Consider the following 26,098-nt stretch of genomic DNA (forward strand, 5'->3'; position numbering starts at 1 on the left):
CCCGCGGCAACCCCTACACACGCGATGCACCTCAAAGCACCACGTTTTCGAACGGATCAACGAGAACCAACCCAACGTGCATTTTACGAAACGTAATAAAACACCCCTTAAGCCACCTCTCAGCTTTTTGATACGAATCGAAAGATTTCATTCAATCAGTTAATGATTTTAAAATTGATTTTGGTCTTGAAATATAAGTGTATGAAGTTGTTAGCAATTTTTAAATCTTTCTCTAATAACTGTAACATTTTTTGTGGAAAATCAAATCGCTGGAAAATGATGATTAATTTTGATTAATAAAAGTATGCGCTTTCTAATAAAAGTGTACGCTTTATAAAATTACTTTTGGTTCTTGAGATATAACTGTTTAAAGTTTTTGGAAATTTGTAGCAATTTTTAAATTTTTCTCAAACAACTGTAAAATATTTTGTAGAAAATCAAATCGCTGGAAAATGATGATTAATTTTGATTAATAAAAGTATGAGCTTTCTAATAAAAGTGTACGCTTTATAAAATTACTTTTGGTTCTTGAGATATAACTGTTTAAAGTTTTTGGAAATTTGTAGCAATTTTTAAATTTTTCTCAAACAACTGTAAAATATTTTGTAGAAAATCAAATCGCTGGAAAATGATGATTAATTTTGATTAATAAAAGTATGAGCTTTCTAATAAAAGTGTACGCTTTATAAAATTACTTTTGGTTCTTGAGATATAACTGTTTAAAGTTTTTGGAAATTTGTAGCAATTTTTAAATTTTTCTCAAACAACTGTAAAATATTTTGTAGAAAATCAAATCGCTGGAAAATGATGATTAATTTTGATTAATAAAAGTATGAGCTTTCTAATAAAAGTGTACGCTTTATAAAATTACTTTTGGTTCTTGAGATATAACTGTTTAAAGTTTTTGGAAATTTGTAGCAATTTTTAAATTTGTCTCAAATAACTGTAAAATATTTTGTAGAAAATCAAATCGCTGGAAAATGATGATTAATTTTGATTAATAAAAGTATGAGGTTTTCTAATAAAAGTGTACGCTTTATAAAATTACTTTTGGTTCTTGAGATATAACTGTTTAAAGTTTTTGGAAATTTGTAGCAATTTTTAAATTTGTCTCAAATAACTGTAAAATATTTTGTAGAAAATCAAATCGCTGGAAAATGATGATTAATTTTGATTAATAAAAGTATGAGCTTTCTAATAAAAGTGTACGCTTTATAAAATTACTTTTGGTTCTTGAGATATAACTGTTTAAAGTTTTTGGAAATTTGTAGCAATTTTAAAATTTTTCTCAAATTACTGTAAAATATTTTGTAGAAAATCAAATCGCTGGAAAATGATGATTAATTTTAATTAATAAAAGTATGCGCTTTCTAATAAAAGTGTACGCTTTATAAAATTACTTTTGGTTCTTGAGATATAACTGTTTAAAGTTTTTGGAAATTTGTAGCAATTTTTAAATTTGTCTCAAATAACTGTAAAATATTTTGTAGAAAATCAAATCGCTGGAAAATGATGATTAATTTTGATTAATAAAAGTATGAGGTTTTCTAATAAAAGTGTACGCTTTATAAAATTACTTTTGGTTCTTGAGATATAACTGTTTAAAGTTTTTGGAAATTTGTAGCAATTTTTAAATTTGTCTCAAATAACTGTAAAATATTTTGTAGAAAATCAAATCGCTGGAAAATGATGATTAATTTTGATTAATAAAAGTATGAGCTTTCTAATAAAAGTGTACGCTTTATAAAATTACTTTTGGTTCTTGAGATATAACTGTTTAAAGTTTTTGGAAATTTGTAGCAATTTTAAAATTTTTCTCAAATTACTGTAAAATATTTTGTAGAAAATCAAATCGCTGGAAAATGATGATTAATTTTAATTAATAAAAGTATGCGCTTTCTAATAAAAGTGTACGCTTTATAAAATTACTTTTGGTTCTTGAGATATAACTGTTTAAAGTTTTTGGAAATTTGTAGCAATTTTTAAATTTTTCTCAAATAACTGTAAAATATTTTGTAGAAAATCAAATCGCTGGAAACAGATGATAATATTGAAGTACAATCAATAAAACTATCAGCTTTCCAATAAAAGTACCCACTTTGAAAAATTACTTTTGGATCTTGAGATATAAGTGTTTGAAGTAGTTGGAAATTTATAGCAATTTTTAAATCTTTCTCTAAAAACTATAACCTAAAAATCAAATCGCTGGGGAGTGATAATAATGTTGATGAACAATTAATAAAGCTATGAGCTTTCCATTAAAAGTATCCGCTTTGTAAAATTATTTTTAGTGCTTGAGATATAAATAAGATAACTGTTAAAACGTTATGGATTGACTTTAAAAATATCTAGGCACAGAACTTCATTTAAACTTCAAATTCTAACCAAATATTTATTATTAAACATTAAAAACTTCAATAAAACTTCACCAAAAATTTAATTTTCACCAATTTTTAACAGAAAATCTCAATGTAATACATGAAACTTCATCTGAACATCAATTTTTAATGGATAATTAGAATTTGATTGTTAAATACTTCATCTAAACTTCAAATTTTAATCAAATATTTATTATTAAACATTAAAAAGTGCAATAAAACATAAGCAGTGAGCACAAAATTGATATTAATTTCATCAAAAACTCATTTTTTTAATGAAATATTTATATTAAGTAAAAAAACTTCAATGACAATCCAAAAAACTTCATCTAAACGTTATTTATAACATGATTTTTTTAATATTAACAAAAAAATTGATTTAAACTGCAAAATTTTAACAAAAAATCAATAAACAGGTGGCTCTAAATGCTGATAGGAATCATCATTTTGCGGTTATCTTAATAATTATTATTAATATCAAAAAGTTTTTCAAATAAAATATAATCCAATTTCGATTTTAAAAAGATTACCTTAATAAAAAATTTTGATATCTCCACGCGGTGATGCTGTATATAGGTATAAAAAATTAAATTTTTGAGGTTATATCCTTAATTATTGATTAAATCAAAACTATTTTTTAACAATATTTGCTTCTAATTGAATAAGCAACAATTTTTCTTAATACAATTTTTGTCAAATTTTCAATTTTAATTTCCCTGTGAATAGTACGGTAGATAAAATTTCACCCAGGTTTATTATAATATATTATTGTTTTTAACGAAAAATGTTTTGTATAATATTTGTTTAAAATATTAATTAAATTGTTTTTTATTAAGAAATTTTTGAAAATTTCACAGGGTGGCTCTAAACACTGCTAAAAAGTCATCATTTTGAGGTTATCCTAATAATTATTGTTAATATTAAAAAGTTTTTCAAATAAAATATATTCAAATTTCGACTTTAAAAAGATTATCTTAATAAAAAATTTTGGTATCTCCACGCCATGATGCTGTATATAGATATAAAAAATTAATTTTTTGAGGTTATATCCTTAATTATTGATTAAATCAAAAATATTTTCTAACAATATTTGTTTCTAATTGAGTAAGCAACAATTTTTCTTAATACAATTTTCGCCTAATTTTCAATTTTGATTTCCCTGTGAATAGTACGGTAGATAAAATTTAACCCCGGTTTATTATAATATATTATTGTTTTTATCGAAAAATGTTTTATATATTTGTTTAAAATATCATTTAAAATTGTTTTTTATTAAGAAATTTTTGAAAAATTCACAGGGTGGCTCTAAACACTGCTAAAAATCATCATTTTGAGGTTATCCTTATAATTATTGTTAAAATCAAAAAGTTTTTCAAATAAAATATAATCGAATTTCGATTTTAAAAAGATTATCCTAATAACAAATATTGATATCTCAACGCGGTCATGCTGTATATACGTATAAAAAATTAAATTTTTGAGGTTATATCCTTAATTATTGATTAAATCAAAAATATTTTCTAACAAAATTTGTTTCTGATTGAATAAGTAACAATTTTTCTTAATACAATTTTTGCCTAATTTTCAATTTTGATTTCCCTATGAATAGTACGGTAGATAAAATTTAACCCAGGTTTATTATAATATATTATTGTTTTTAACGAAAAATGTTTTGTATAATATTTGTTTAAAATATTAATTAAATTGTTTTTTATTAAGAAATTTTTGAATACTTCACAGGTGGCTCTAAACACTGCTAAAAATCATCATTTTGAGGTTATCTTAATAATTATTATTAATATCAAAAAGTTTTTTAAATAAAATATAATTGAATTTCGATTTTAAAAAGATTATCTTAATAAAAAATTTTGATATCTCCACGCGATGATGCTGTATATAGGTATAAAAAATTAAATTTTTGAGGTTATATCCTTAATTATTGATTAAATCAAAAATATTTTCTAACAAAATTTGTTTCTGATTGAATAAGTAACAATTTTTCTTAATACAATTTTTGCCTAATTTTCAATTTTGATTTCCCTGTGAATAGTACGGTAGATAAAATTTAACCCAGGTTTATTATAATATATTATTGTTTTTAACGAAAAATGTTTTGTAAAATATTTGTTTAAAATATTAATTAAATTGTTTTTTATTAAGAAATTTTTGAATAATTCACAGATGGCTCTAAACACTGCTAAAAAGTAATCATTTTGAGGTTATTCTAATAATTATTGTTAATATTAAAAAGTTTTTCAAATAAAATATAATCAAATTTCGATTTTAAAAAGATTATCTTAATAAAAAATTTTGATATCTCCACGCGGTGATGCTGTATATAGGTATAAAAAATTAAATTTTTGAGGTTATATCCTTAATTATTGATTAAATCAAAAATATTTTCTAACAAAATTTGTTTCTGATTAAATAAGCAACAATTTTTCTTAATACAATTTTCGCCTAATTTTCAATTTTGATTTCCCTATGAATAGTACGGTGGATAAAATTTAACCCAGGTTTATTATAATATATTATTGTTTTTAACGAAAAATCTTTTATATAATATTTGTTTAAAATATTAATTAAAATTGTTTTTTATTAAGAAATTTTTGAAAAATTCACAGGGTGGCTCTAAACACTGCTAAAAATCATCATTTTGAGGTTATCTTAATAATTATTATTAATATCAAAAAGTTTTTCAAATAAAATATAATCGAATATCGATTTTAAAAAGATTATTTTAATAAAAAATTTTGATATCTCAACGCGGTCATGCTGTATATACGTATAAAAAATTAAATTTTTGAGGTTATATCCTTAATTATTGATTAAATCAAAAATATTTTCTAACAATATTTGTTTCTAATTGAGTAAGCAACAATTTTTCTTAATACAATTTTCGCCTAATTTTCAATTTTGATTTCCCTGTGAATAGTACGGTAGATAAAATTTAACCCCGGTTTATTATAATATATTATTGTTTTTATCGAAAAATGTTTTATATATTTGTTTAAAATATCATTTAAAATTGTTTTTTATTAAGAAATTTTTGAAAAATTCACAGGGTGGCTCTAAACACTGCTAAAAAGTCATCATTTTGAGGTTATTCTAATAATTATTGTTAATATCAAAAAGTTTTTCAAATAAAATATAATCGAATATCGATTTTAAAAAGATTATCTTAATAAAAAATTTTGATATCTCCACGCGGTCATGCTGTATATACGTATAAAAAATTAAATTTTTGAGGTTATATCCTTAATTATTGGTTAAAGCAAAAATATTTTCTAACAAAATTTGTTTCTGATTGAATAAGTAACAATTTTTCTTAATACAATTTTTGCCTAATTTTCAATTTTGATTTCCCTGTGAATAGTACGGTAAATAAAATTTAATCCAGTTTTATCATAATATATTGTTGTTTTTATCGACAAATTACTTTTTTAGATACTTAGAATTTGATTGTAAAACACTTGGTTTAAATTTTAAACATTAAAAAGTGCAATAAAACATAAGCAGTGATCAAAAAATTGATATTAATTTAATCCAAATCTCATTTTTTGCTCAAATATTTATATTAAGTAAAAAAACTTTATTTTTAACATGATTTTGAAGTTATATTCAAAATCAAAATTTTTAATTATTAAATAAAATTAAAATGAATAAATCAAGGTGAATCGAATTTTCAACTTCTCCTGTTTAAACGACAACCATTCGGAAAATCATCTACCCATAAAACTAACCGGAAAACACCCCGACAATAACGCCACCCTTAGCCACTCTAGATACCCTCTCGTTCAAGAAGCGAAAACAAATAAAGAATAACACCGACTCCTTCGATCTTACGGGAATCTCCTCAAGTCGGATAAAGACAACACGGTCGTATCTCCATCTCGTTTCCTGCCACCCACCTCCATCGTCGTGGTGGAAGCGGCGATCTTGCAGCGAAAAAAGTGTTTAGTGTTTAGGGCCGTAAAGTGTATCGGCATCCTTTCGTCCTGCCGGCTGCTTAAGGAGCCGTTATCCTGCGACCAGGATAGGATTTCCTCGGCTGAACACGCCCATTTGAAGCGCGCGCACTCTCTCGCACCTCCCATAGCAACGACGCAGGAAAGCATCATCATATCGTGTAGTCCTGCAGAGACTCCATTGACACGCAGCACCATCAAGAGTACATAGATATAGGGTGGTTGCGTACGAATAACTATCTTGATAAGTTCGCGAGTGATATAAAAATTTTTTTGGAAAATAATAATAATAAGAAAACGTGGACGTGGACTTTTAAGTTTTGAATCGTGAGTGATTTTTAATTTATATATATAATTTATAAATTATATATATATTTTATTTTGGGATTGTTGCAAATAAAATGAGACTTTGATTAAAACCCATAAAATAAATAATCGTGTTTAATTTAAAAATAAATTTTTCGGTGATCAATTTTGGGGGATTCCCCCAAAACAGCCATCACGATTTTCGGGGATACACATAAGGTGGGTGATTAATTTTAAGTAAATTCGAAACCATTAGAACGTAATTTCTCGAATTATAAATATATAGATATATGTTAATGCCGAAACCCGTCGGAGCTCCCTTTCGCGAATTGATATTAATGTTTCACTTCTCTCTCGTCGTTACACGTCTAATTCCACTTTACACGAATAGAACCTCGAGCCCCCTTTTATTAATAAAACGGAGGGTGCACACCTGAGATCTTACCAATTAGTTTTAATAAATTATAGAAATTTTCGATCTAAAAGTATCATCATCAGGAATACTATAATAATTTTTTTTATGTAGATATGAAATAGGGAGGAGAGATCATTGCGAAAATAATAATAATAGGGGCCCCCGAGTGGGTAATTCGGTTTAAATTGATAGGTGTCGCTTCTAATGGAATAATAAAAATTATACAGACGCGAATTTGACTCTACCGTCGGGTTGCGGATGGGGGACTTCGTATCAGGCAAAGTGACATTTCCTCTCATCCACATACGTACATAAAATAAAGTCGTTTAAAAAATTAATTAATATTTTGAATATTTATATTTCAATTTAAACAGAAAGTCGATTTTGAAATTTATAAACCGGGGTTAGGTGAGAGAGGGGAAAATACCGAAATAGATTGTTGGTGTACAATCAAGTTTCCACAAGCATCAGACCAACGTGATGAATAAAATATGGACCAGAATTCGGTTTGCCATCATGAAATTGCAATCGAGTAATGCCATTAACTAATTAATAGATAATACCTGCTGGTTTGGGGCCAACGGGCTGTTTTCGGGATATATCATCATTTAATTAACTGCCGCGGAATAATTTATGTTAATATTGATATATTTTTAATCGGGATTTCGTGGTATATGTATAAATATTTCGAATTGGTTTATATTCAACGTCGAAATATCCAAAATTTCTACTTTAGCTACATCTACAGCAACATTTTTAGATATAATCTGATGTTTTTTAATGTTAATCGTGTTAATCGGGCTTGATTGAAAAAAGTGGTTAAATCAAAAACTTTTTCGAATAAAAGTTGGTTATTTCTTAATTAGGAATCGATTATTTTAATAAAAAATTTTGATATCTCCACGCCGGGATGCTGTATATAGGTATAAAAAATTTAATTTTTGAGGTTATATCCTTAATTATTGATTAAATCAAAAATATTTTCTAACAGTATTTGTTTCAAATTGAATAAGCAACAATTTTTCTTAATACAATTTTTGCCTAATTTTCAATTTTGATTTCCCTGTGAATAGTACGGTAGATAAAATTTAACCCCGGTTTATTATAATATATTATTGTTTTTATCGAAAAATGTTTTATATAATATTTGTTTAAAATATCATTTAAAATTGTTTTTATTAAGAAATTTTTGAAAATTTCACAGGGTGGCTCTAAATACCGCTAAAAAGTCATCATTTTGAGGTTATTCTAATAATTATTGTTAATATCAAAAAGTTTTTCAAATAAAATATAATCAAATTTTAATTCTAAAAAGATTATCTTAATAAAATATTTTGATATCTCCACGCGGTGATGCTGTATATAGATATAAAAAATTAAATTTTTGAGGTTATATCCTTAATTATTGATTAAATCAAAAATATTTTCTAACAGTATTTGTTTCAAATTGAATAAGCAACAATTTTTCTTAATACAATTTTTGCCTAATTTTCAATTTTGATTTCCCTGTGAATAGTACGGTAGATACAATTTAACCCCGGTTTATTATAATATATTATTGTTTTTATCGAAAAATGTTTTATATAATATTTGTTTAAAATATCATTTAAAATTGTTTTTATTAAGAAATTTTTGAAAATTTCACAGGGTGGCTCTAAATACCGCTAAAAAGCCATCATTTTGAGGTTATACTAATAATTATTGTTAATATCAAAAAGTTTTTCAAATAAAATATAATTGAATTTCGATTTTAAAAAGATTATTTTAATAAAATATTTTGATATCTCCACGCGGTGGTGCTGTATATAGATATAAAAAATTAAATTTTTGAGGTTATATCCCTAATTATTGATTAAATCAAAAATATTTTCTAACAATATTTGTTTCTAATTGAATAAGCAACAATTTTTGTTAATACAATTTTCGCCTAATTTTCAATTTTGATTTCCCTGTGAATAGTACGGTAGATAAAATTTAACCCCCGTTTATTATAATATATTATTGTTTTTATCGAAAAATGTTTTATATAACATTTGTTTAAAATATTAATTAAAATTGTTTTTTATTAAGAAATTTTTGAAAAATTCACAGGGTGGCTCTAAATATCGCTAAAAAGTCATCATTTTGAGGTTATACTAATAATTATTGTTAATATCAAAAAGTTTTTCAAATAAAATATAATTGAATTTCAATTTTAAAAAATTATTTTAATAAAATATTTTGATATCTCCACGCGGTGATGCTGTATATAGATATAAAAAATTAAATTTTTGAGGTTATATCCTTAATTATTGATTAAATCAAAAATATTTTCTAACAGTATTTGTTTCAAATTGAATAAGCAACAATTTTTCTTAATACAATTTTCGCCTAATTTTCAATTTTGATTTCCCTGTGAATAGTACGGTAGATAAAATTTAACCCCGGTTTATTATAATACATTATTGTTTTTATCGAAAAATGTTTTATATAATATTTGTTTAAAATATCATTTAAAATTGTTTTTATTAAGAAATTTTTGAAAATTTCACAGCGTGGCTCTAAATACCGCTAAAGAGTCATCATTTTGAGGTTATCTTAATAATTATTGTTAATATCAAAAAGTTTTTCAAATAAAATATAATCAAATTTTAATTCTAAAAAGATTATCTTAATAAAATATTTTGATATCTCCACGCGGTGATGCTGTATATAGACATAAAAAATTAAATTTTTGAGGTTATATCCTTAATTATTGATTAAATCAAAAATATTTTCTAACAATGTTTGTTTCTAATTGAATAAGCAACAATTTTTCTTAATACAATTTTCGCCTAATTTTCAATTTTGATTTCCCTGTGAATAGTTCGGTAGATAAAATTTAACCCAGGTTTATTATAATATATTATTGTTTTTATCGAAAAATGTTTTATATAATATTTGTTTAAAATATCATTTAAAATTGTTTTTATTAAGAAATTTTTGAAAATTTCACAGGGTGGCTCTAAATACCGCTAAAGAGTCATCATTTTGAGGTTATCTTAATAATTATTGTTAATATCAAAAAGTTTTTCAAATAAAATATAATCAAATTACGATTCTAAAAAGATTATCTTAATAAAATATTTTGATATCTCCATGCGGTGATGCTGTATATAGATATAAAAAATTAAATTTTTGAGGTTATATCCTTAATTATTGATTAAATCAAAAATATTTTCTAACAATATTTGTTTCTAATTGAATAAGCAACAATTTTTCTTAATACAATTTTTGCCTAATTTTTAATTTTGATTTCCCTGTGAATAGTACGGTAGATAAAATTTAACCCCGGTTTATTATAATATATTATTGTTTTTATCGAAAAATGTTTTATATAATATTTGTTTAAAATATCATTTAAAATTGTTTTTATTAAGAAATTTTTGAAAAATTCACAGGGTGGCTCTAAATACCGCTAAAAAGTCATCATTTTGAGGTTATACTAATAATTATTGTTAATATCAAAAAGTTTTTCAAATAAAATATAATCGAATTTCGAATTTAAAAAGATTATCTTAATAAAAAATTTTGATATCTCCACGCGGTGATGCTGTATATAGATATAAAAAATTAAATTTTTGAGGTTATATCCCTAATTATTGATTAAATCAAAAATATTTTCTAACAATATTTGTTTCTAATTGAATAAGCAACAATTTTTGTTAATACAATTTTCGCCTAATTCAATTTTGATTTCCCTGTGAATAGTACGGTAGATAAAATTTAAACCCCGTTTATTATAATATATTATTGTTTTTATCGAAAAATGTTTTATATAACATTTGTTTAAAATATTAATTAAAATTGTTTTTTATTAAGAAATTTTTGAAAAATTCACAGGGTGGCTCTAAATATCGCTAAAAAGTCATCATTTTGAGGTTATACTAATAATTATTGTTAATATCAAAAAGTTTTTCAAATAAAATATAATCAAATTTTGATTCTAAAAAGATTATCTTAATAAAATATTTTGATATCTCCACGCGGTGATGCTGTATATAGATATAAAAAATTAAATTTTTGAGGTTATATCCCTAATTATTGATTAAATCAAAAATATTTTCTAACAATATTTGTTTCTAATTGAATAAGCAACAATTTTTGTTAATACAATTTTCGCCTAATTTTCAATTTTGATTTCCCTGTGAATAGTATGGTACACTATTACAGCTGTCAATTACACAGTCACAGAAATAATGCTTCATTTTAATGGTGTGCGGTTAAAATAATCTATTCGTTTCTGAAATAATAATTTTTGAACCCAACCCGAATTTTCATCTTGAAAAACACAATTTTTTACACTCAACTTTAAAAAAAATCGCTAAAAATCGAATTCTTAAGATATCTCGATGAAACATTGGCGACTTATAAAGGAAAGTGCGTACTTTGTGATGAACAACACCCCATTTGAAAATCTCTATTCGTCACTGAGATAATAACTTTTGAACTTAACCCAAATTTTTATTGTTTTTAGAACAACCTGAGGTTTTCTGGCTTAATCTCATTAAGCAAAGTTTTTCGAAAGCTTCGACATGATAGGAAGCAATGATATGTTTTGGGCGATTTTATGTCATCATTTGCTACTTTCCAGAAATCTTCCATATCACCTTAGCATCACAATGCTTTTTCGAAGGAGTTTGAATTTGAGATATCTTTTAACCATTTTAAACGGAGATATTAAATATATATCTTTTGTTAAGTAATTGAGTCAAATCGATTTTGAGTAATAGGAGGAGTAGGTAGAGATGTCAGTAGTGAATTGCTTTACATATTTGAATTATTAAATGATTCCAATTCGGGTTATGGGTAGTAGTGTAGCTAAAGCCCGGGGTAACAGACACCGAAATTGCCTTCTCCTCCTCCTCCACATCGCACCAACTCGATGGTACCCCGTCTCTATGTGTGTGTGTGCCCTTCGTACGACGACGATATCATATGCATACATTAGCCGATACCGTTATAATTACTGGGGTGTCTCTATAACGTCAGAGTGTGTACCAGTTAACGTTATTAGACGATACCCCAAGGGATAACGATGACTCGAACGTAAAACGACGTTATGAAATCATAAAACTTAAAAATTATTGCCGAAAATTTCCCTAAATAATGTGGATAAAATAAATTACAGGATGTTGTTCATTTTAAGAGTCAAATGTAATTGCGCTAACTGAATATTGCAAACAAAGCAATTAGGGTTTATGAGATGTGGGTGTTGGTTGGATAAATATTATGAACGAACTGTATAAAAAGATAGGTTTAAAAATCAATTTATTATTTGAGTCAATTAAATATCATTTTTTTCTCATAAACCAAATTGAATCTTGAGAAATAAAATGGATAGGGGCGAACGATTGAAACGCACTTCTAAAGTAAGTCTCGGTCTTGTGTCAAACTAATAAAAGTGTTGTTTCCATCGATGCCATAACCGCGCGCGGTTCCTAATTGAATCAGCGCAATTGATAGGTCTAATTCGAGAATTAGAGCCGAGTAGATTGGACTTATCAATTAAGGACGTCTTATTTAAATGTCGCGTCGAGAAGACCAGTTTATGCGCGCGGTTTGTTCTCTATGCGGGGGCAATTGCCTGGAAATAAAATTCAATGGGGGCGCAAAGGGGTTCCACTCGAGGCACACTTTGGCGACACGACAAAAGCGCATCCTGTATAACACCCCCGTTTTATTATTATTCCCTTTTTTTATTTGCTTTTTGATTTGAATTCATTCAGAGTTTTTTTTCCAGATTGGCGGTGCGGGTGGCAGAGGAATGTTCTGCTACCATTGCCCGCCATCATTGCATCCAGGTGCTCCACAACCAAGATTACCACAACTGGAGTACCCATTCACCCCCACACACCCTTGTAAGTACATTTCCACATACAGTAAAACCTCGATACAACGGACTTCGAATTTAGCACAAAAAATTTTACTGGACCAACTTTATATTTTTTAAATGGGGCATATTACAAAAAAACTTTTTGAACGAAAGTTGTAGCAAATTCTATTCTTAACAATATTGCTCTCTTTCATTTTTGCTCTCAGATGCGTCAATATCGAGAAAAAAACAAAAATATGAAAATTTGCTCAATTTATTGTTTTTTCAAGCAGTTAATGGTAATACTTTGGAAATGGAAAAAGTTACAAGAAAACTTTTTGAACAATAGTTGTAGCAAATTTTAATCTTAACAATATTGCTCTCTTGCATTTTTGCGCTCAGATGCGTCAATATCGCGAAAAACACAAAAATATGAACATTTGATGAATTTGTTGCCTTTTCAAGCAGTTAATGGTAACATTCGGAAATTGAATATAATATAAAAAAACTTTTGGAACAATAGTTGTAGCGAATTTTGTTCTTAACAATATTGCTCTCTTTCATTTTTGCTCTCAGATGCGTCAATATCGAGAAAAACACAAAAATATGAAAATTTGATGAATTTGTTGCTTTTTTAAGTAATTAATTGTAACATTCGGGAACGGAACATTATACAAAAAAACTTTTGGAACAATAGTTGTAGCGAATTTTGTTCTTAACAATATTGCTCTCTTGCACTTTTGCACTCAGATGCGTCAATATCGAGTAAAACACAAAAATATGAAAATTTGATGAATTTGTTGCTTTTTTAAGTAGTTAATAGTAACATTCGGGAACGGAACATTATACAAAAAAACTTTTGGAACAATAGTTGTAGCGAATTTTGTTCTTAACAATATTGCTCTCTTGCACTTTTGCACTCAGATGCGTCAATATCGAGTAAAACACAAAAATATGAAAATTTGATGAATTTGTTGCTTTTTTAAGTAGTTAATAGTAACATTCGGGAACGGAACATTATACAAAAAAACTTTTGGAACAATAGTTGTAGCGAATTTTGTTCTTAACAATATTGCTCTCTTGCACTTTTGCTCTCAGATGCGTCAATATCGAGTAAAACACAAAAATATGAAAATTTGATGAATTTGTTGCTTTTTTAAGTAGTTAATACTAACATTCGGGAATGGAACATAATACAAAAATACTTTTGGAACAATAGTTGTAGCGAATTTTGTTCTTAACAATATTGCTCTCTTGCACTTTTGCTCTCAGATGCGTCAATATCGAGAAAAACACAAAAATATGAAAATTTGATGAATTTGTTGCTTTTTTAAGTAGTTAATACTAACATTCGGGAACGGAACATAATACAAAAAAACTTTTGGAACAATAGTTGTAGCGAATTTTGTTCTTAACAATATTGCTCTCTTGCACTTTTGCTCTCAGATGCGTCAATATCGAGAAAAACACAAAAATATGAAAATTTGATGAATTTGTTGCTTTTTTAAGTAGTTAATAGTAACATTCGGGAACGGAACATTATACAAAAAAACTTTTGGAACAATAGTTGTAGCGAATTTTGTTCTTAACAATATTGCTCTCTTGCACTTTTGCTCTCAGATGCGTCAATATCGAGTAAAACACAAAAATATGAAAATTTGATGAATTTGTTGCTTTTTTAAGTAGTTAATAGTAACATTCGGGAACGGAACATTATACAAAAAAACTTTTGGAACAATAGTTGTAGCGAATTTTGTTCTTAACAATATTGCTCTCTTGCACTTTTGCTCTCAGATGCGTCAATATCGAGTAAAACACAAAAATATGAAAATTTGATGAATTTGTTGCTTTTTTAAGTAGTTAATAGTAACATTCGGGAACGGAACATTATACAAAAAAACTTTTGGAACAATAGTTGTAGCGAATTTTGTTCTTAACAATATTGCTCTCTTGCACTTTTGCTCTCAGATGCGTCAATATCGAGTAAAACACAAAAATATGAAAATTTGATGAATTTGTTGCTTTTTTAAGTAGTTAATAGTAACATTCGGGAACGGAACATTATACAAAAAAACTTTTGGAACAATAGTTGTAGCGAATTTTGTTCTTAACAATATTGCTCTCTTGCACTTTTGCTCTCAGATGCGTCAATATCGAGTAAAACACAAAAATATGAAAATTTGATGAATTTGTTGCTTTTTTAAGTAGTTAATAGTAACATTCGGGAACGGAACATTATACAAAAAAACTTTTGGAACAATAGTTGTAGCGAATTTTGTTCTTAACAATATTGCTCTCTTGCACTTTTGCTCTCAGATGCGTCAATATCGAGAAAAACACAAAGATATGAAATTTTGATGAATTTGTTGCTTTTTCAAATACTCAATGGTAACATTTGGGAACCGAAGCATATTACAAAAAAACTTTTGAAACAATAGTTGTAGCGAATTTTGTTCTTTACAATATTGTTCTTTAGCACTTTTGCTCTCAGATGCGTCAATATCGAGAAAAACACAAAAATATGAAAATTTGATGAATTTGTTGCTTTTTTAAGTAGTTAATAGTAACATTCGGGAACAAAACATAATACAAAAAAACTTTTGGAACAATAGTTGTAGCGAATTTTGTTCTTAACAATATTGCTCTCTTGCACTTTTGCTCTCAGATGCGTCAATATCGAGAAAAACACAAAAATATGAAAATTTGATGAATTTGTTGCTTTTTTAAGTAGTTAATAGTAACATTCGGGAACAAAACATAATACAAAAAAACTTTTGGAACAATAGTTGTAGCGAATTTTGTTCTTAACAATATTGCTCTCTTGCACTTTTGCTCTCAGATGCGTCAATATCGAGTAAAACACAAAAATATGAAAATTTGATGAATTTGTTGCTTTTTTAAGTAGTTAATAGTAACATTCGGGAACAAAACATAATACAAAAAAACTTTTGGAACAATAGTTGTAGCGAATTTTGTTCTTAACAATATTGCTCTCTTGCACTTTTGCTCTCAGATGCGTCAATATCGAGTAAAACACAAAAATATGAAAATTTGATGAATTTGTTGCTTTTTTAAGTAGTTAATAGTAACATTCGGGAACAAAACATAATACAAAAAAACTTTTGGAACAATAGTTGTAGCGAATTTTGTTCTTAACAATATTGCTCTCTTGCACTTTTGCTCTCAGATGCGTCAATATCGAGTAAAACACAAAAATATGAAAATTTGATGAATTTGTTGCTTTTTTAAGTAGTTAATAGTAACATTCGGGAACAAAACATAATACAAAAAAACTTTTGGAACAATAGTTGTAGCGAATTTTGTTCTTAACAATATTGCTCTCTTGCACTTTTGCTCTCAGATGCGTCAATATCGAGAAAAACACAAAAATATGAAAATTTGATGAATTTGTTGCTTTTTTAAGTAGTTAATAGTAACATTCGGGAACAAAACATAATACAAAAAAACTTTTGGAACAATAGTTGTAGCGAATTTTGTTCTTAACAATATTGCTCTCTTGCACTTTTGCTCTCAGATGCGTCAATATCGAGTAAAACACAAAAATATGAAAATTTGATGAATTTGTTGCTTTTTTAAGTAATTAATAGTAACATTCGGGAACAAAACATAATACAAAAAAACTTTTGGAACAATAGTTGTAGCGAATTTTGTTCTTAACAATATTGCTCTCTTGCACTTTTGCTCTCAGATGCGTCAATATCGAGTAAAACACAAAAATATGAAAATTTGATGAATTTGTTGCTTTTTTAAGTAGTTAATAGTAACATTCGGGAACAAAACATAATACAAAAAAACTTTTGGAACAATAGTTGTAGCGAATTTTGTTCTTAACAATATTGCTCTCTTGCACTTTTGCTCTCAGATGCGTCAATATCGAGTAAAACACAAAAATATGAAAATTTGATGAATTTGTTGCTTTTTTAAGTAATTAATAGTAACATTCGGGAACAAAACATAATACAAAAAAACTTTTGGAACAATAGTTGTAGCGAATTTTGTTCTTAACAATATTGCTCTCTTGCACTTTTGCTCTCAGATGCGTCAATATCGAGTAAAACACAAAAATATGAAAATTTGATGAATTTGTTGCTTTTTTAAGTAGTTAATAGTAACATTCGGGAACGGAACATTATACAAAAAAACTTTTGGAACAATAGTTGTAGCGAATTTTGTTCTTAACAATATTGCTCTCTTGCACTTTTGCTCTCAGATGCGTCAATATCGAGTAAAACACAAAAATATGAAAATTTGATGAATTTGTTGCTTTTTTAAGTAGTTAATAGTAACATTCGGGAACGGAACATTATACAAAAAAACTTTTGGAACAATAGTTGTAGCGAATTTTGTTCTTAACAATATTGCTCTCTTGCACTTTTGCTCTCAGATGCGTCAATATCGAGTAAAACACAAAAATATGAAAATTTGATGAATTTGTTGCTTTTTTAAGTAATTAATAGTAACATTCGGGAACAAAACATAATACAAAAAAACTTTTGGAACAATAGTTGTAGCGAATTTTGTTCTTAACAATATTGCTCTCTTGCACTTTTGCTCTCAGATGCGTCAATATCGAGTAAAACACAAAAATATGAAAATTTGATGAATTTGTTGCTTTTTTAAGTAGTTAATAGTAACATTCGGGAACGGAACATTATACAAAAAAACTTTTGGAACAATAGTTGTAGCGAATTTTGTTCTTAACAATATTGCTCTCTTGCACTTTTGCTCTCAGATGCGTCAATATCGAGTAAAACACAAAAATATGAAAATTTGATGAATTTGTTGCTTTTTTAAGTAGTTAATAGTAACATTCGGGAACGGAACATTATACAAAAAAACTTTTGGAACAATAGTTGTAGCGAATTTTGTTCTTAACAATATTGCTCTCTTGCACTTTTGCTCTCAGATGCGTCAATATCGAGTAAAACACAAAAATATGAAAATTTGATGAATTTGTTGCTTTTTTAAGTAATTAATAGTAACATTCGGGAACAAAACATAATACAAAAAAACTTTTGGAACAATAGTTGTAGCGAATTTTGTTCTTAACAATATTGCTCTCTTGCACTTTTGCTCTCAGATGCGTCAATATCGAGTAAAACACAAAAATATGAAAATTTGATGAATTTGTTGCTTTTTTAAGTAGTTAATAGTAACATTCGGGAACGGAACATTATACAAAAAAACTTTTGGAACAATAGTTGTAGCGAATTTTGTTCTTAACAATATTGCTCTCTTGCACTTTTGCTCTCAGATGCGTCAATATCGAGTAAAACACAAAAATATGAAAATTTGATGAATTTGTTGCTTTTTTAAGTAGTTAATAGTAACATTCGGGAACGGAACATTATACAAAAAAACTTTTGGAACAATAGTTGTAGCGAATTTTGTTCTTAACAATATTGCTCTCTTGCACTTTTGCTCTCAGATGCGTCAATATCGAGAAAAACACAAAGATATGAAATTTTGATGAATTTGTTGCTTTTTCAAATACTCAATGGTAACATTTGGGAACCGAAGCATATTACAAAAAAACTTTTGAAACAATAGTTGTAGCGAATTTTGTTCTTTACAATATTGTTCTTTAGCACTTTTGCTCTCAGATGCGTCAATATCGAGAAAAACACAAAAATATGAAAATTTGATGAATTTGTTGCTTTTTTAAGTAATTAATAGTAACATTCGGGAACAAAACATAATACAAAAAAACTTTTGGAACAATAGTTGTAGCGAATTTTGTTCTTAACAATATTGCTCTCTTGCACTTTTGCTCTCAGATGCGTCAATATCGAGTAAAACACAAAAATATGAAAATTTGATGAATTTGTTGCTTTTTTAAGTAGTTAATAGTAACATTCGGGAACGGAACATTATACAAAAAAACTTTTGGAACAATAGTTGTAGCGAATTTTGTTCTTAACAATATTGCTCTCTTGCACTTTTGCTCTCAGATGCGTCAATATCGAGTAAAACACAAAAATATGAAAATTTGATGAATTTGTTGCTTTTTTAAGTAGTTAATAGTAACATTCGGGAACGGAACATTATACAAAAAAACTTTTGGAACAATAGTTGTAGCGAATTTTGTTCTTAACAATATTGCTCTCTTGCACTTTTGCTCTCAGATGCGTCAATATCGAGTAAAACACAAAAATATGAAAATTTGATGAATTTGTTGCTTTTTTAAGTAGTTAATAGTAACATTCGGGAACGGAACATTATACAAAAAAACTTTTGGAACAATAGTTGTAGCGAATTTTGTTCTTAACAATATTGCTCTCTTGCACTTTTGCTCTCAGATGCGTCAATATCGAGTAAAACACAAAAATATGAAAATTTGATGAATTTGTTGCTTTTTTAAGTAATTAATAGTAACATTCGGGAACAAAACATAATACAAAAAAACTTTTGGAACAATAGTTGTAGCGAATTTTGTTCTTAACAATATTGCTCTCTTGCACTTTTGCTCTCAGATGCGTCAATATCGAGTAAAACACAAAAATATGAAAATTTGATGAATTTGTTGCTTTTTTAAGTAGTTAATAGTAACATTCGGGAACGGAACATTATACAAAAAAACTTTTGGAACAATAGTTGTAGCGAATTTTGTTCTTAACAATATTGCTCTCTTGCACTTTTGCTCTCAGATGCGTCAATATCGAGTAAAACACAAAAATATGAAAATTTGATGAATTTGTTGCTTTTTTAAGTAGTTAATAGTAACATTCGGGAACGGAACATTATACAAAAAAACTTTTGGAACAATAGTTGTAGCGAATTTTGTTCTTAACAATATTGCTCTCTTGCACTTTTGCTCTCAGATGCGTCAATATCGAGAAAAACACAAAGATATGAAATTTTGATGAATTTGTTGCTTTTTCAAATACTCAATGGTAACATTTGGGAACCGAAGCATATTACAAAAAAACTTTTGAAACAATAGTTGTAGCGAATTTTGTTCTTTACAATATTGTTCTTTAGCACTTTTGCTCTCAGATGCGTCAATATCGAGAAAAACACAAAAATATGAAAATTTGATGAATTTGTTGCTTTTTTAAGTAATTAATAGTAACATTCGGGAACAAAACATAATACAAAAAAACTTTTGGAACAATAGTTGTAGCGAATTTTGTTCTTAACAATATTGCTCTCTTGCACTTTTGCTCTCAGATGCGTCAATATCGAGTAAAACACAAAAATATGAAAATTTGATGAATTTGTTGCTTTTTTAAGTAGTTAATAGTAACATTCGGGAACGGAACATTATACAAAAAAACTTTTGGAACAATAGTTGTAGCGAATTTTGTTCTTAACAATATTGCTCTCTTGCACTTTTGCTCTCAGATGCGTCAATATCGAGTAAAACACAAAAATATGAAAATTTGATGAATTTGTTGCTTTTTTAAGTAGTTAATAGTAACATTCGGGAACGGAACATTATACAAAAAAACTTTTGGAACAATAGTTGTAGCGAATTTTGTTCTTAACAATATTGCTCTCTTGCACTTTTGCTCTCAGATGCGTCAATATCGAGTAAAACACAAAAATATGAAAATTTGATGAATTTGTTGCTTTTTTAAGTAATTAATAGTAACATTCGGGAACAAAACATAATACAAAAAAACTTTTGGAACAATAGTTGTAGCGAATTTTGTTCTTAACAATATTGCTCTCTTGCACTTTTGCTCTCAGATGCGTCAATATCGAGTAAAACACAAAAATATGAAAATTTGATGAATTTGTTGCTTTTTTAAGTAGTTAATAGTAACATTCGGGAACGGAACATTATACAAAAAAACTTTTGGAACAATAGTTGTAGCGAATTTTGTTCTTAACAATATTGCTCTCTTGCACTTTTGCTCTCAGATGCGTCAATATCGAGTAAAACACAAAAATATGAAAATTTGATGAATTTGTTGCTTTTTTAAGTAGTTAATAGTAACATTCGGGAACGGAACATTATACAAAAAAACTTTTGGAACAATAGTTGTAGCGAATTTTGTTCTTAACAATATTGCTCTCTTGCACTTTTGCTCTCAGATGCGTCAATATCGAGAAAAACACAAAGATATGAAATTTTGATGAATTTGTTGCTTTTTCAAATACTCAATGGTAACATTTGGGAACCGAAGCATATTACAAAAAAACTTTTGAAACAATAGTTGTAGCGAATTTTGTTCTTTACAATATTGTTCTTTAGCACTTTTGCTCTCAGATGCGTCAATATCGAGAAAAACACAAAAATATGAAAATTTGATGAATTTGTTGCTTTTTTAAGTAGTTAATAGTAACATTCGGGAACAAAACATAATACAAAAAAACTTTTGGAACAATAGTTGTAGCGAATTTTGTTCTTAACAATATTGCTCTCTTGCACTTTTGCTCTCAGATGCGTCAATATCGAGAAAAACACAAAAATATGAAAATTTGATGAATTTGTTGCTTTTTTAAGTAGTTAATAGTAACATTCGGGAACAAAACATAATACAAAAAAACTTTTGGAACAATAGTTGTAGCGAATTTTGTTCTTAACAATATTGCTCTCTTGCACTTTTGCTCTCAGATGCGTCAATATCGAGTAAAACACAAAAATATGAAAATTTGATGAATTTGTTGCTTTTTTAAGTAGTTAATAGTAACATTCGGGAACGGAACATTATACAAAAAAACTTTTGGAACAATAGTTGTAGCGAATTTTGTTCTTAACAATATTGCTCTCTTGCACTTTTGCTCTCAGATGCGTCAATATCGAGTAAAACACAAAAATATGAAAATTTGATGAATTTGTTGCTTTTTTAAGTAGTTAATAGTAACATTCGGGAACGGAACATTATACAAAAAAACTTTTGGAACAATAGTTGTAGCGAATTTTGTTCTTAACAATATTGCTCTCTTGCACTTTTGCTCTCAGATGCGTCAATATCGAGTAAAACACAAAAATATGAAAATTTGATGAATTTGTTGCTTTTTTAAGTAGTTAATAGTAACATTCGGGAACGGAACATTATACAAAAAAACTTTTGGAACAATAGTTGTAGCGAATTTTGTTCTTAACAATATTGCTCTCTTGCACTTTTGCTCTCAGATGCGTCAATATCGAGTAAAACACAAAAATATGAAAATTTGATGAATTTGTTGCTTTTTTAAGTAATTAATAGTAACATTCGGGAACAAAACATAATACAAAAAAACTTTTGGAACAATAGTTGTAGCGAATTTTGTTCTTAACAATATTGCTCTCTTGCACTTTTGCTCTCAGATGCGTCAATATCGAGTAAAACACAAAAATATGAAAATTTGATGAATTTGTTGCTTTTTTAAGTAGTTAATAGTAACATTCGGGAACGGAACATTATACAAAAAAACTTTTGGAACAATAGTTGTAGCGAATTTTGTTCTTAACAATATTGCTCTCTTGCACTTTTGCTCTCAGATGCGTCAATATCGAGTAAAACACAAAAATATGAAAATTTGATGAATTTGTTGCTTTTTTAAGTAGTTAATAGTAACATTCGGGAACGGAACATTATACAAAAAAACTTTTGGAACAATAGTTGTAGCGAATTTTGTTCTTAACAATATTGCTCTCTTGCACTTTTGCTCTCAGATGCGTCAATATCGAGTAAAACACAAAAATATGAAAATTTGATGAATTTGTTGCTTTTTTAAGTAATTAATAGTAACATTCGGGAACAAAACATAATACAAAAAAACTTTTGGAACAATAGTTGTAGCGAATTTTGTTCTTAACAATATTGCTCTCTTGCACTTTTGCTCTCAGATGCGTCAATATCGAGTAAAACACAAAAATATGAAAATTTGATGAATTTGTTGCTTTTTTAAGTAGTTAATAGTAACATTCGGGAACGGAACATTATACAAAAAAACTTTTGGAACAATAGTTGTAGCGAATTTTGTTCTTAACAATATTGCTCTCTTGCACTTTTGCTCTCAGATGCGTCAATATCGAGTAAAACACAAAAATATGAAAATTTGATGAATTTGTTGCTTTTTTAAGTAGTTAATAGTAACATTCGGGAACGGAACATTATACAAAAAAACTTTTGGAACAATAGTTGTAGCGAATTTTGTTCTTAACAATATTGCTCTCTTGCACTTTTGCTCTCAGATGCGTCAATATCGAGTAAAACACAAAAATATGAAAATTTGATGAATTTGTTGCTTTTTTAAGTAATTAATAGTAACATTCGGGAACAAAACATAATACAAAAAAACTTTTGGAACAATAGTTGTAGCGAATTTTGTTCTTAACAATATTGCTCTCTTGCACTTTTGCTCTCAGATGCGTCAATATCGAGTAAAACACAAAAATATGAAAATTTGATGAATTTGTTGCTTTTTTAAGTAATTAATAGTAACATTCGGGAACAAAACATAATACAAAAAAACTTTTGGAACAATAGTTGTAGCGAATTTTGTTCTTAACAATATTGCTCTCTTGCACTTTTGCTCTCAGATGCGTCAATATCGAGTAAAACACAAAAATATGAAAATTTGATGAATTTGTTGCTTTTTTAAGTAGTTAATAGTAACATTCGGGAACGGAACATTATACAAAAAAACTTTTGGAACAATAGTTGTAGCGAATTTTGTTCTTAACAATATTGCTCTCTTGCACTTTTGCTCTCAGATGCGTCAATATCGAGTAAAACACAAAAATATGAAAATTTGATGAATTTGTTGCTTTTTTAAGTAGTTAATAGTAACATTCGGGAACGGAACATTATACAAAAAAACTTTTGGAACAATAGTTGTAGCGAATTTTGTTCTTAACAATATTGCTCTCTTGCACTTTTGCTCTCAGATGCGTCAATATCGAGAAAAACACAAAGATATGAAATTTTGATGAATTTGTTGCTTTTTCAAATACTCAATGGTAACATTTGGGAACCGAAGCATATTACAAAAAAACTTTTGAAACAATAGTTGTAGCGAATTTTGTTCTTTACAATATTGTTCTTTAGCACTTTTGCTCTCAGATGCGTCAATATCGAGAAAAACACAAAAATATGAAAATTTGATGAATTTGTTGCTTTTTTAAGTAGTTAATAGTAACATTCGGGAACAAAACATAATACAAAAAAACTTTTGGAACAATAGTTGTAGCGAATTTTGTTCTTAACAATATTGCTCTCTTGCACTTTTGCTCTCAGATGCGTCAATATCGAGAAAAACACAAAAATATGAAAATTTGATGAATTTGTTGCTTTTTTAAGTAGTTAATAGTAACATTCGGGAACAAAACATAATACAAAAAAACTTTTGGAACAATAGTTGTAGCGAATTTTGTTCTTAACAATATTGCTCTCTTGCACTTTTGCTCTCAGATGCGTCAATATCGAGTAAAACACAAAAATATGAAAATTTGATGAATTTGTTGCTTTTTTAAGTAGTTAATAGTAACATTCGGGAACGGAACATTATACAAAAAAACTTTTGGAACAATAGTTGTAGCGAATTTTGTTCTTAACAATATTGCTCTCTTGCACTTTTGCTCTCAGATGCGTCAATATCGAGTAAAACACAAAAATATGAAAATTTGATGAATTTGTTGCTTTTTTAAGTAGTTAATAGTAACATTCGGGAACGGAACATTATACAAAAAAACTTTTGGAACAATAGTTGTAGCGAATTTTGTTCTTAACAATATTGCTCTCTTGCACTTTTGCTCTCAGATGCGTCAATATCGAGTAAAACACAAAAATATGAAAATTTGATGAATTTGTTGCTTTTTTAAGTAGTTAATAGTAACATTCGGGAACGGAACATTATACAAAAAAACTTTTGGAACAATAGTTGTAGCGAATTTTGTTCTTAACAATATTGCTCTCTTGCACTTTTGCTCTCAGATGCGTCAATATCGAGTAAAACACAAAAATATGAAAATTTGATGAATTTGTTGCTTTTTTAAGTAATTAATAGTAACATTCGGGAACAAAACATAATACAAAAAAACTTTTGGAACAATAGTTGTAGCGAATTTTGTTCTTAACAATATTGCTCTCTTGCACTTTTGCTCTCAGATGCGTCAATATCGAGTAAAACACAAAAATATGAAAATTTGATGAATTTGTTGCTTTTTTAAGTAGTTAATAGTAACATTCGGGAACGGAACATTATACAAAAAAACTTTTGGAACAATAGTTGTAGCGAATTTTGTTCTTAACAATATTGCTCTCTTGCACTTTTGCTCTCAGATGCGTCAATATCGAGTAAAACACAAAAATATGAAAATTTGATGAATTTGTTGCTTTTTTAAGTAGTTAATAGTAACATTCGGGAACGGAACATTATACAAAAAAACTTTTGGAACAATAGTTGTAGCGAATTTTGTTCTTAACAATATTGCTCTCTTGCACTTTTGCTCTCAGATGCGTCAATATCGAGTAAAACACAAAAATATGAAAATTTGATGAATTTGTTGCTTTTTTAAGTAATTAATAGTAACATTCGGGAACAAAACATAATACAAAAAAACTTTTGGAACAATAGTTGTAGCGAATTTTGTTCTTAACAATATTGCTCTCTTGCACTTTTGCTCTCAGATGCGTCAATATCGAGTAAAACACAAAAATATGAAAATTTGATGAATTTGTTGCTTTTTTAAGTAGTTAATAGTAACATTCGGGAACGGAACATTATACAAAAAAACTTTTGGAACAATAGTTGTAGCGAATTTTGTTCTTAACAATATTGCTCTCTTGCACTTTTGCTCTCAGATGCGTCAATATCGAGTAAAACACAAAAATATGAAAATTTGATGAATTTGTTGCTTTTTTAAGTAGTTAATAGTAACATTCGGGAACGGAACATTATACAAAAAAACTTTTGGAACAATAGTTGTAGCGAATTTTGTTCTTAACAATATTGCTCTCTTGCACTTTTGCTCTCAGATGCGTCAATATCGAGTAAAACACAAAAATATGAAAATTTGATGAATTTGTTGCTTTTTTAAGTAATTAATAGTAACATTCGGGAACAAAACATAATACAAAAAAACTTTTGGAACAATAGTTGTAGCGAATTTTGTTCTTAACAATATTGCTCTCTTGCACTTTTGCTCTCAGATGCGTCAATATCGAGTAAAACACAAAAATATGAAAATTTGATGAATTTGTTGCTTTTTTAAGTAATTAATAGTAACATTCGGGAACAA

At 27.5% G+C, this 26,098-nt stretch overlaps 2 protein-coding genes across 8 annotated transcripts in view; one reads left to right on the forward strand and one right to left on the reverse strand.

Annotated features, from left to right (window-relative positions):
• Nucleotides 1-26,098, reverse strand: part of LOC111413401 (chromosome transmission fidelity protein 18 homolog) — a 156,800-nt gene that overhangs the window by 17,332 nt on the left and 113,370 nt on the right. The gene's annotated exons all lie outside the window — the stretch shown is intronic.
• LOC111420214 (Dorsal root ganglia homeobox) overlaps nucleotides 6,435-26,098 on the forward strand; it is a 108,117-nt gene continuing 88,453 nt past the window's right edge. The window contains exons 1-2 of the mRNA XM_071195794.1: nucleotides 6,435-6,871; nucleotides 12,829-12,946. Of these exons, the coding sequence (XP_071051895.1) occupies nucleotides 12,853-12,946 (94 nt within the window). The 5' untranslated portion in view covers nucleotides 6,435-6,871; nucleotides 12,829-12,852. The remainder of the gene's footprint in view (nucleotides 6,872-12,828; nucleotides 12,947-26,098) is intronic.

This window comes from Onthophagus taurus, chromosome 5 (assembly GCF_036711975.1).
Source record: "Onthophagus taurus isolate NC chromosome 5, IU_Otau_3.0, whole genome shotgun sequence".
NCBI classification, from domain to species: Eukaryota; Metazoa; Arthropoda; class Insecta; order Coleoptera; family Scarabaeidae; genus Onthophagus; species Onthophagus taurus.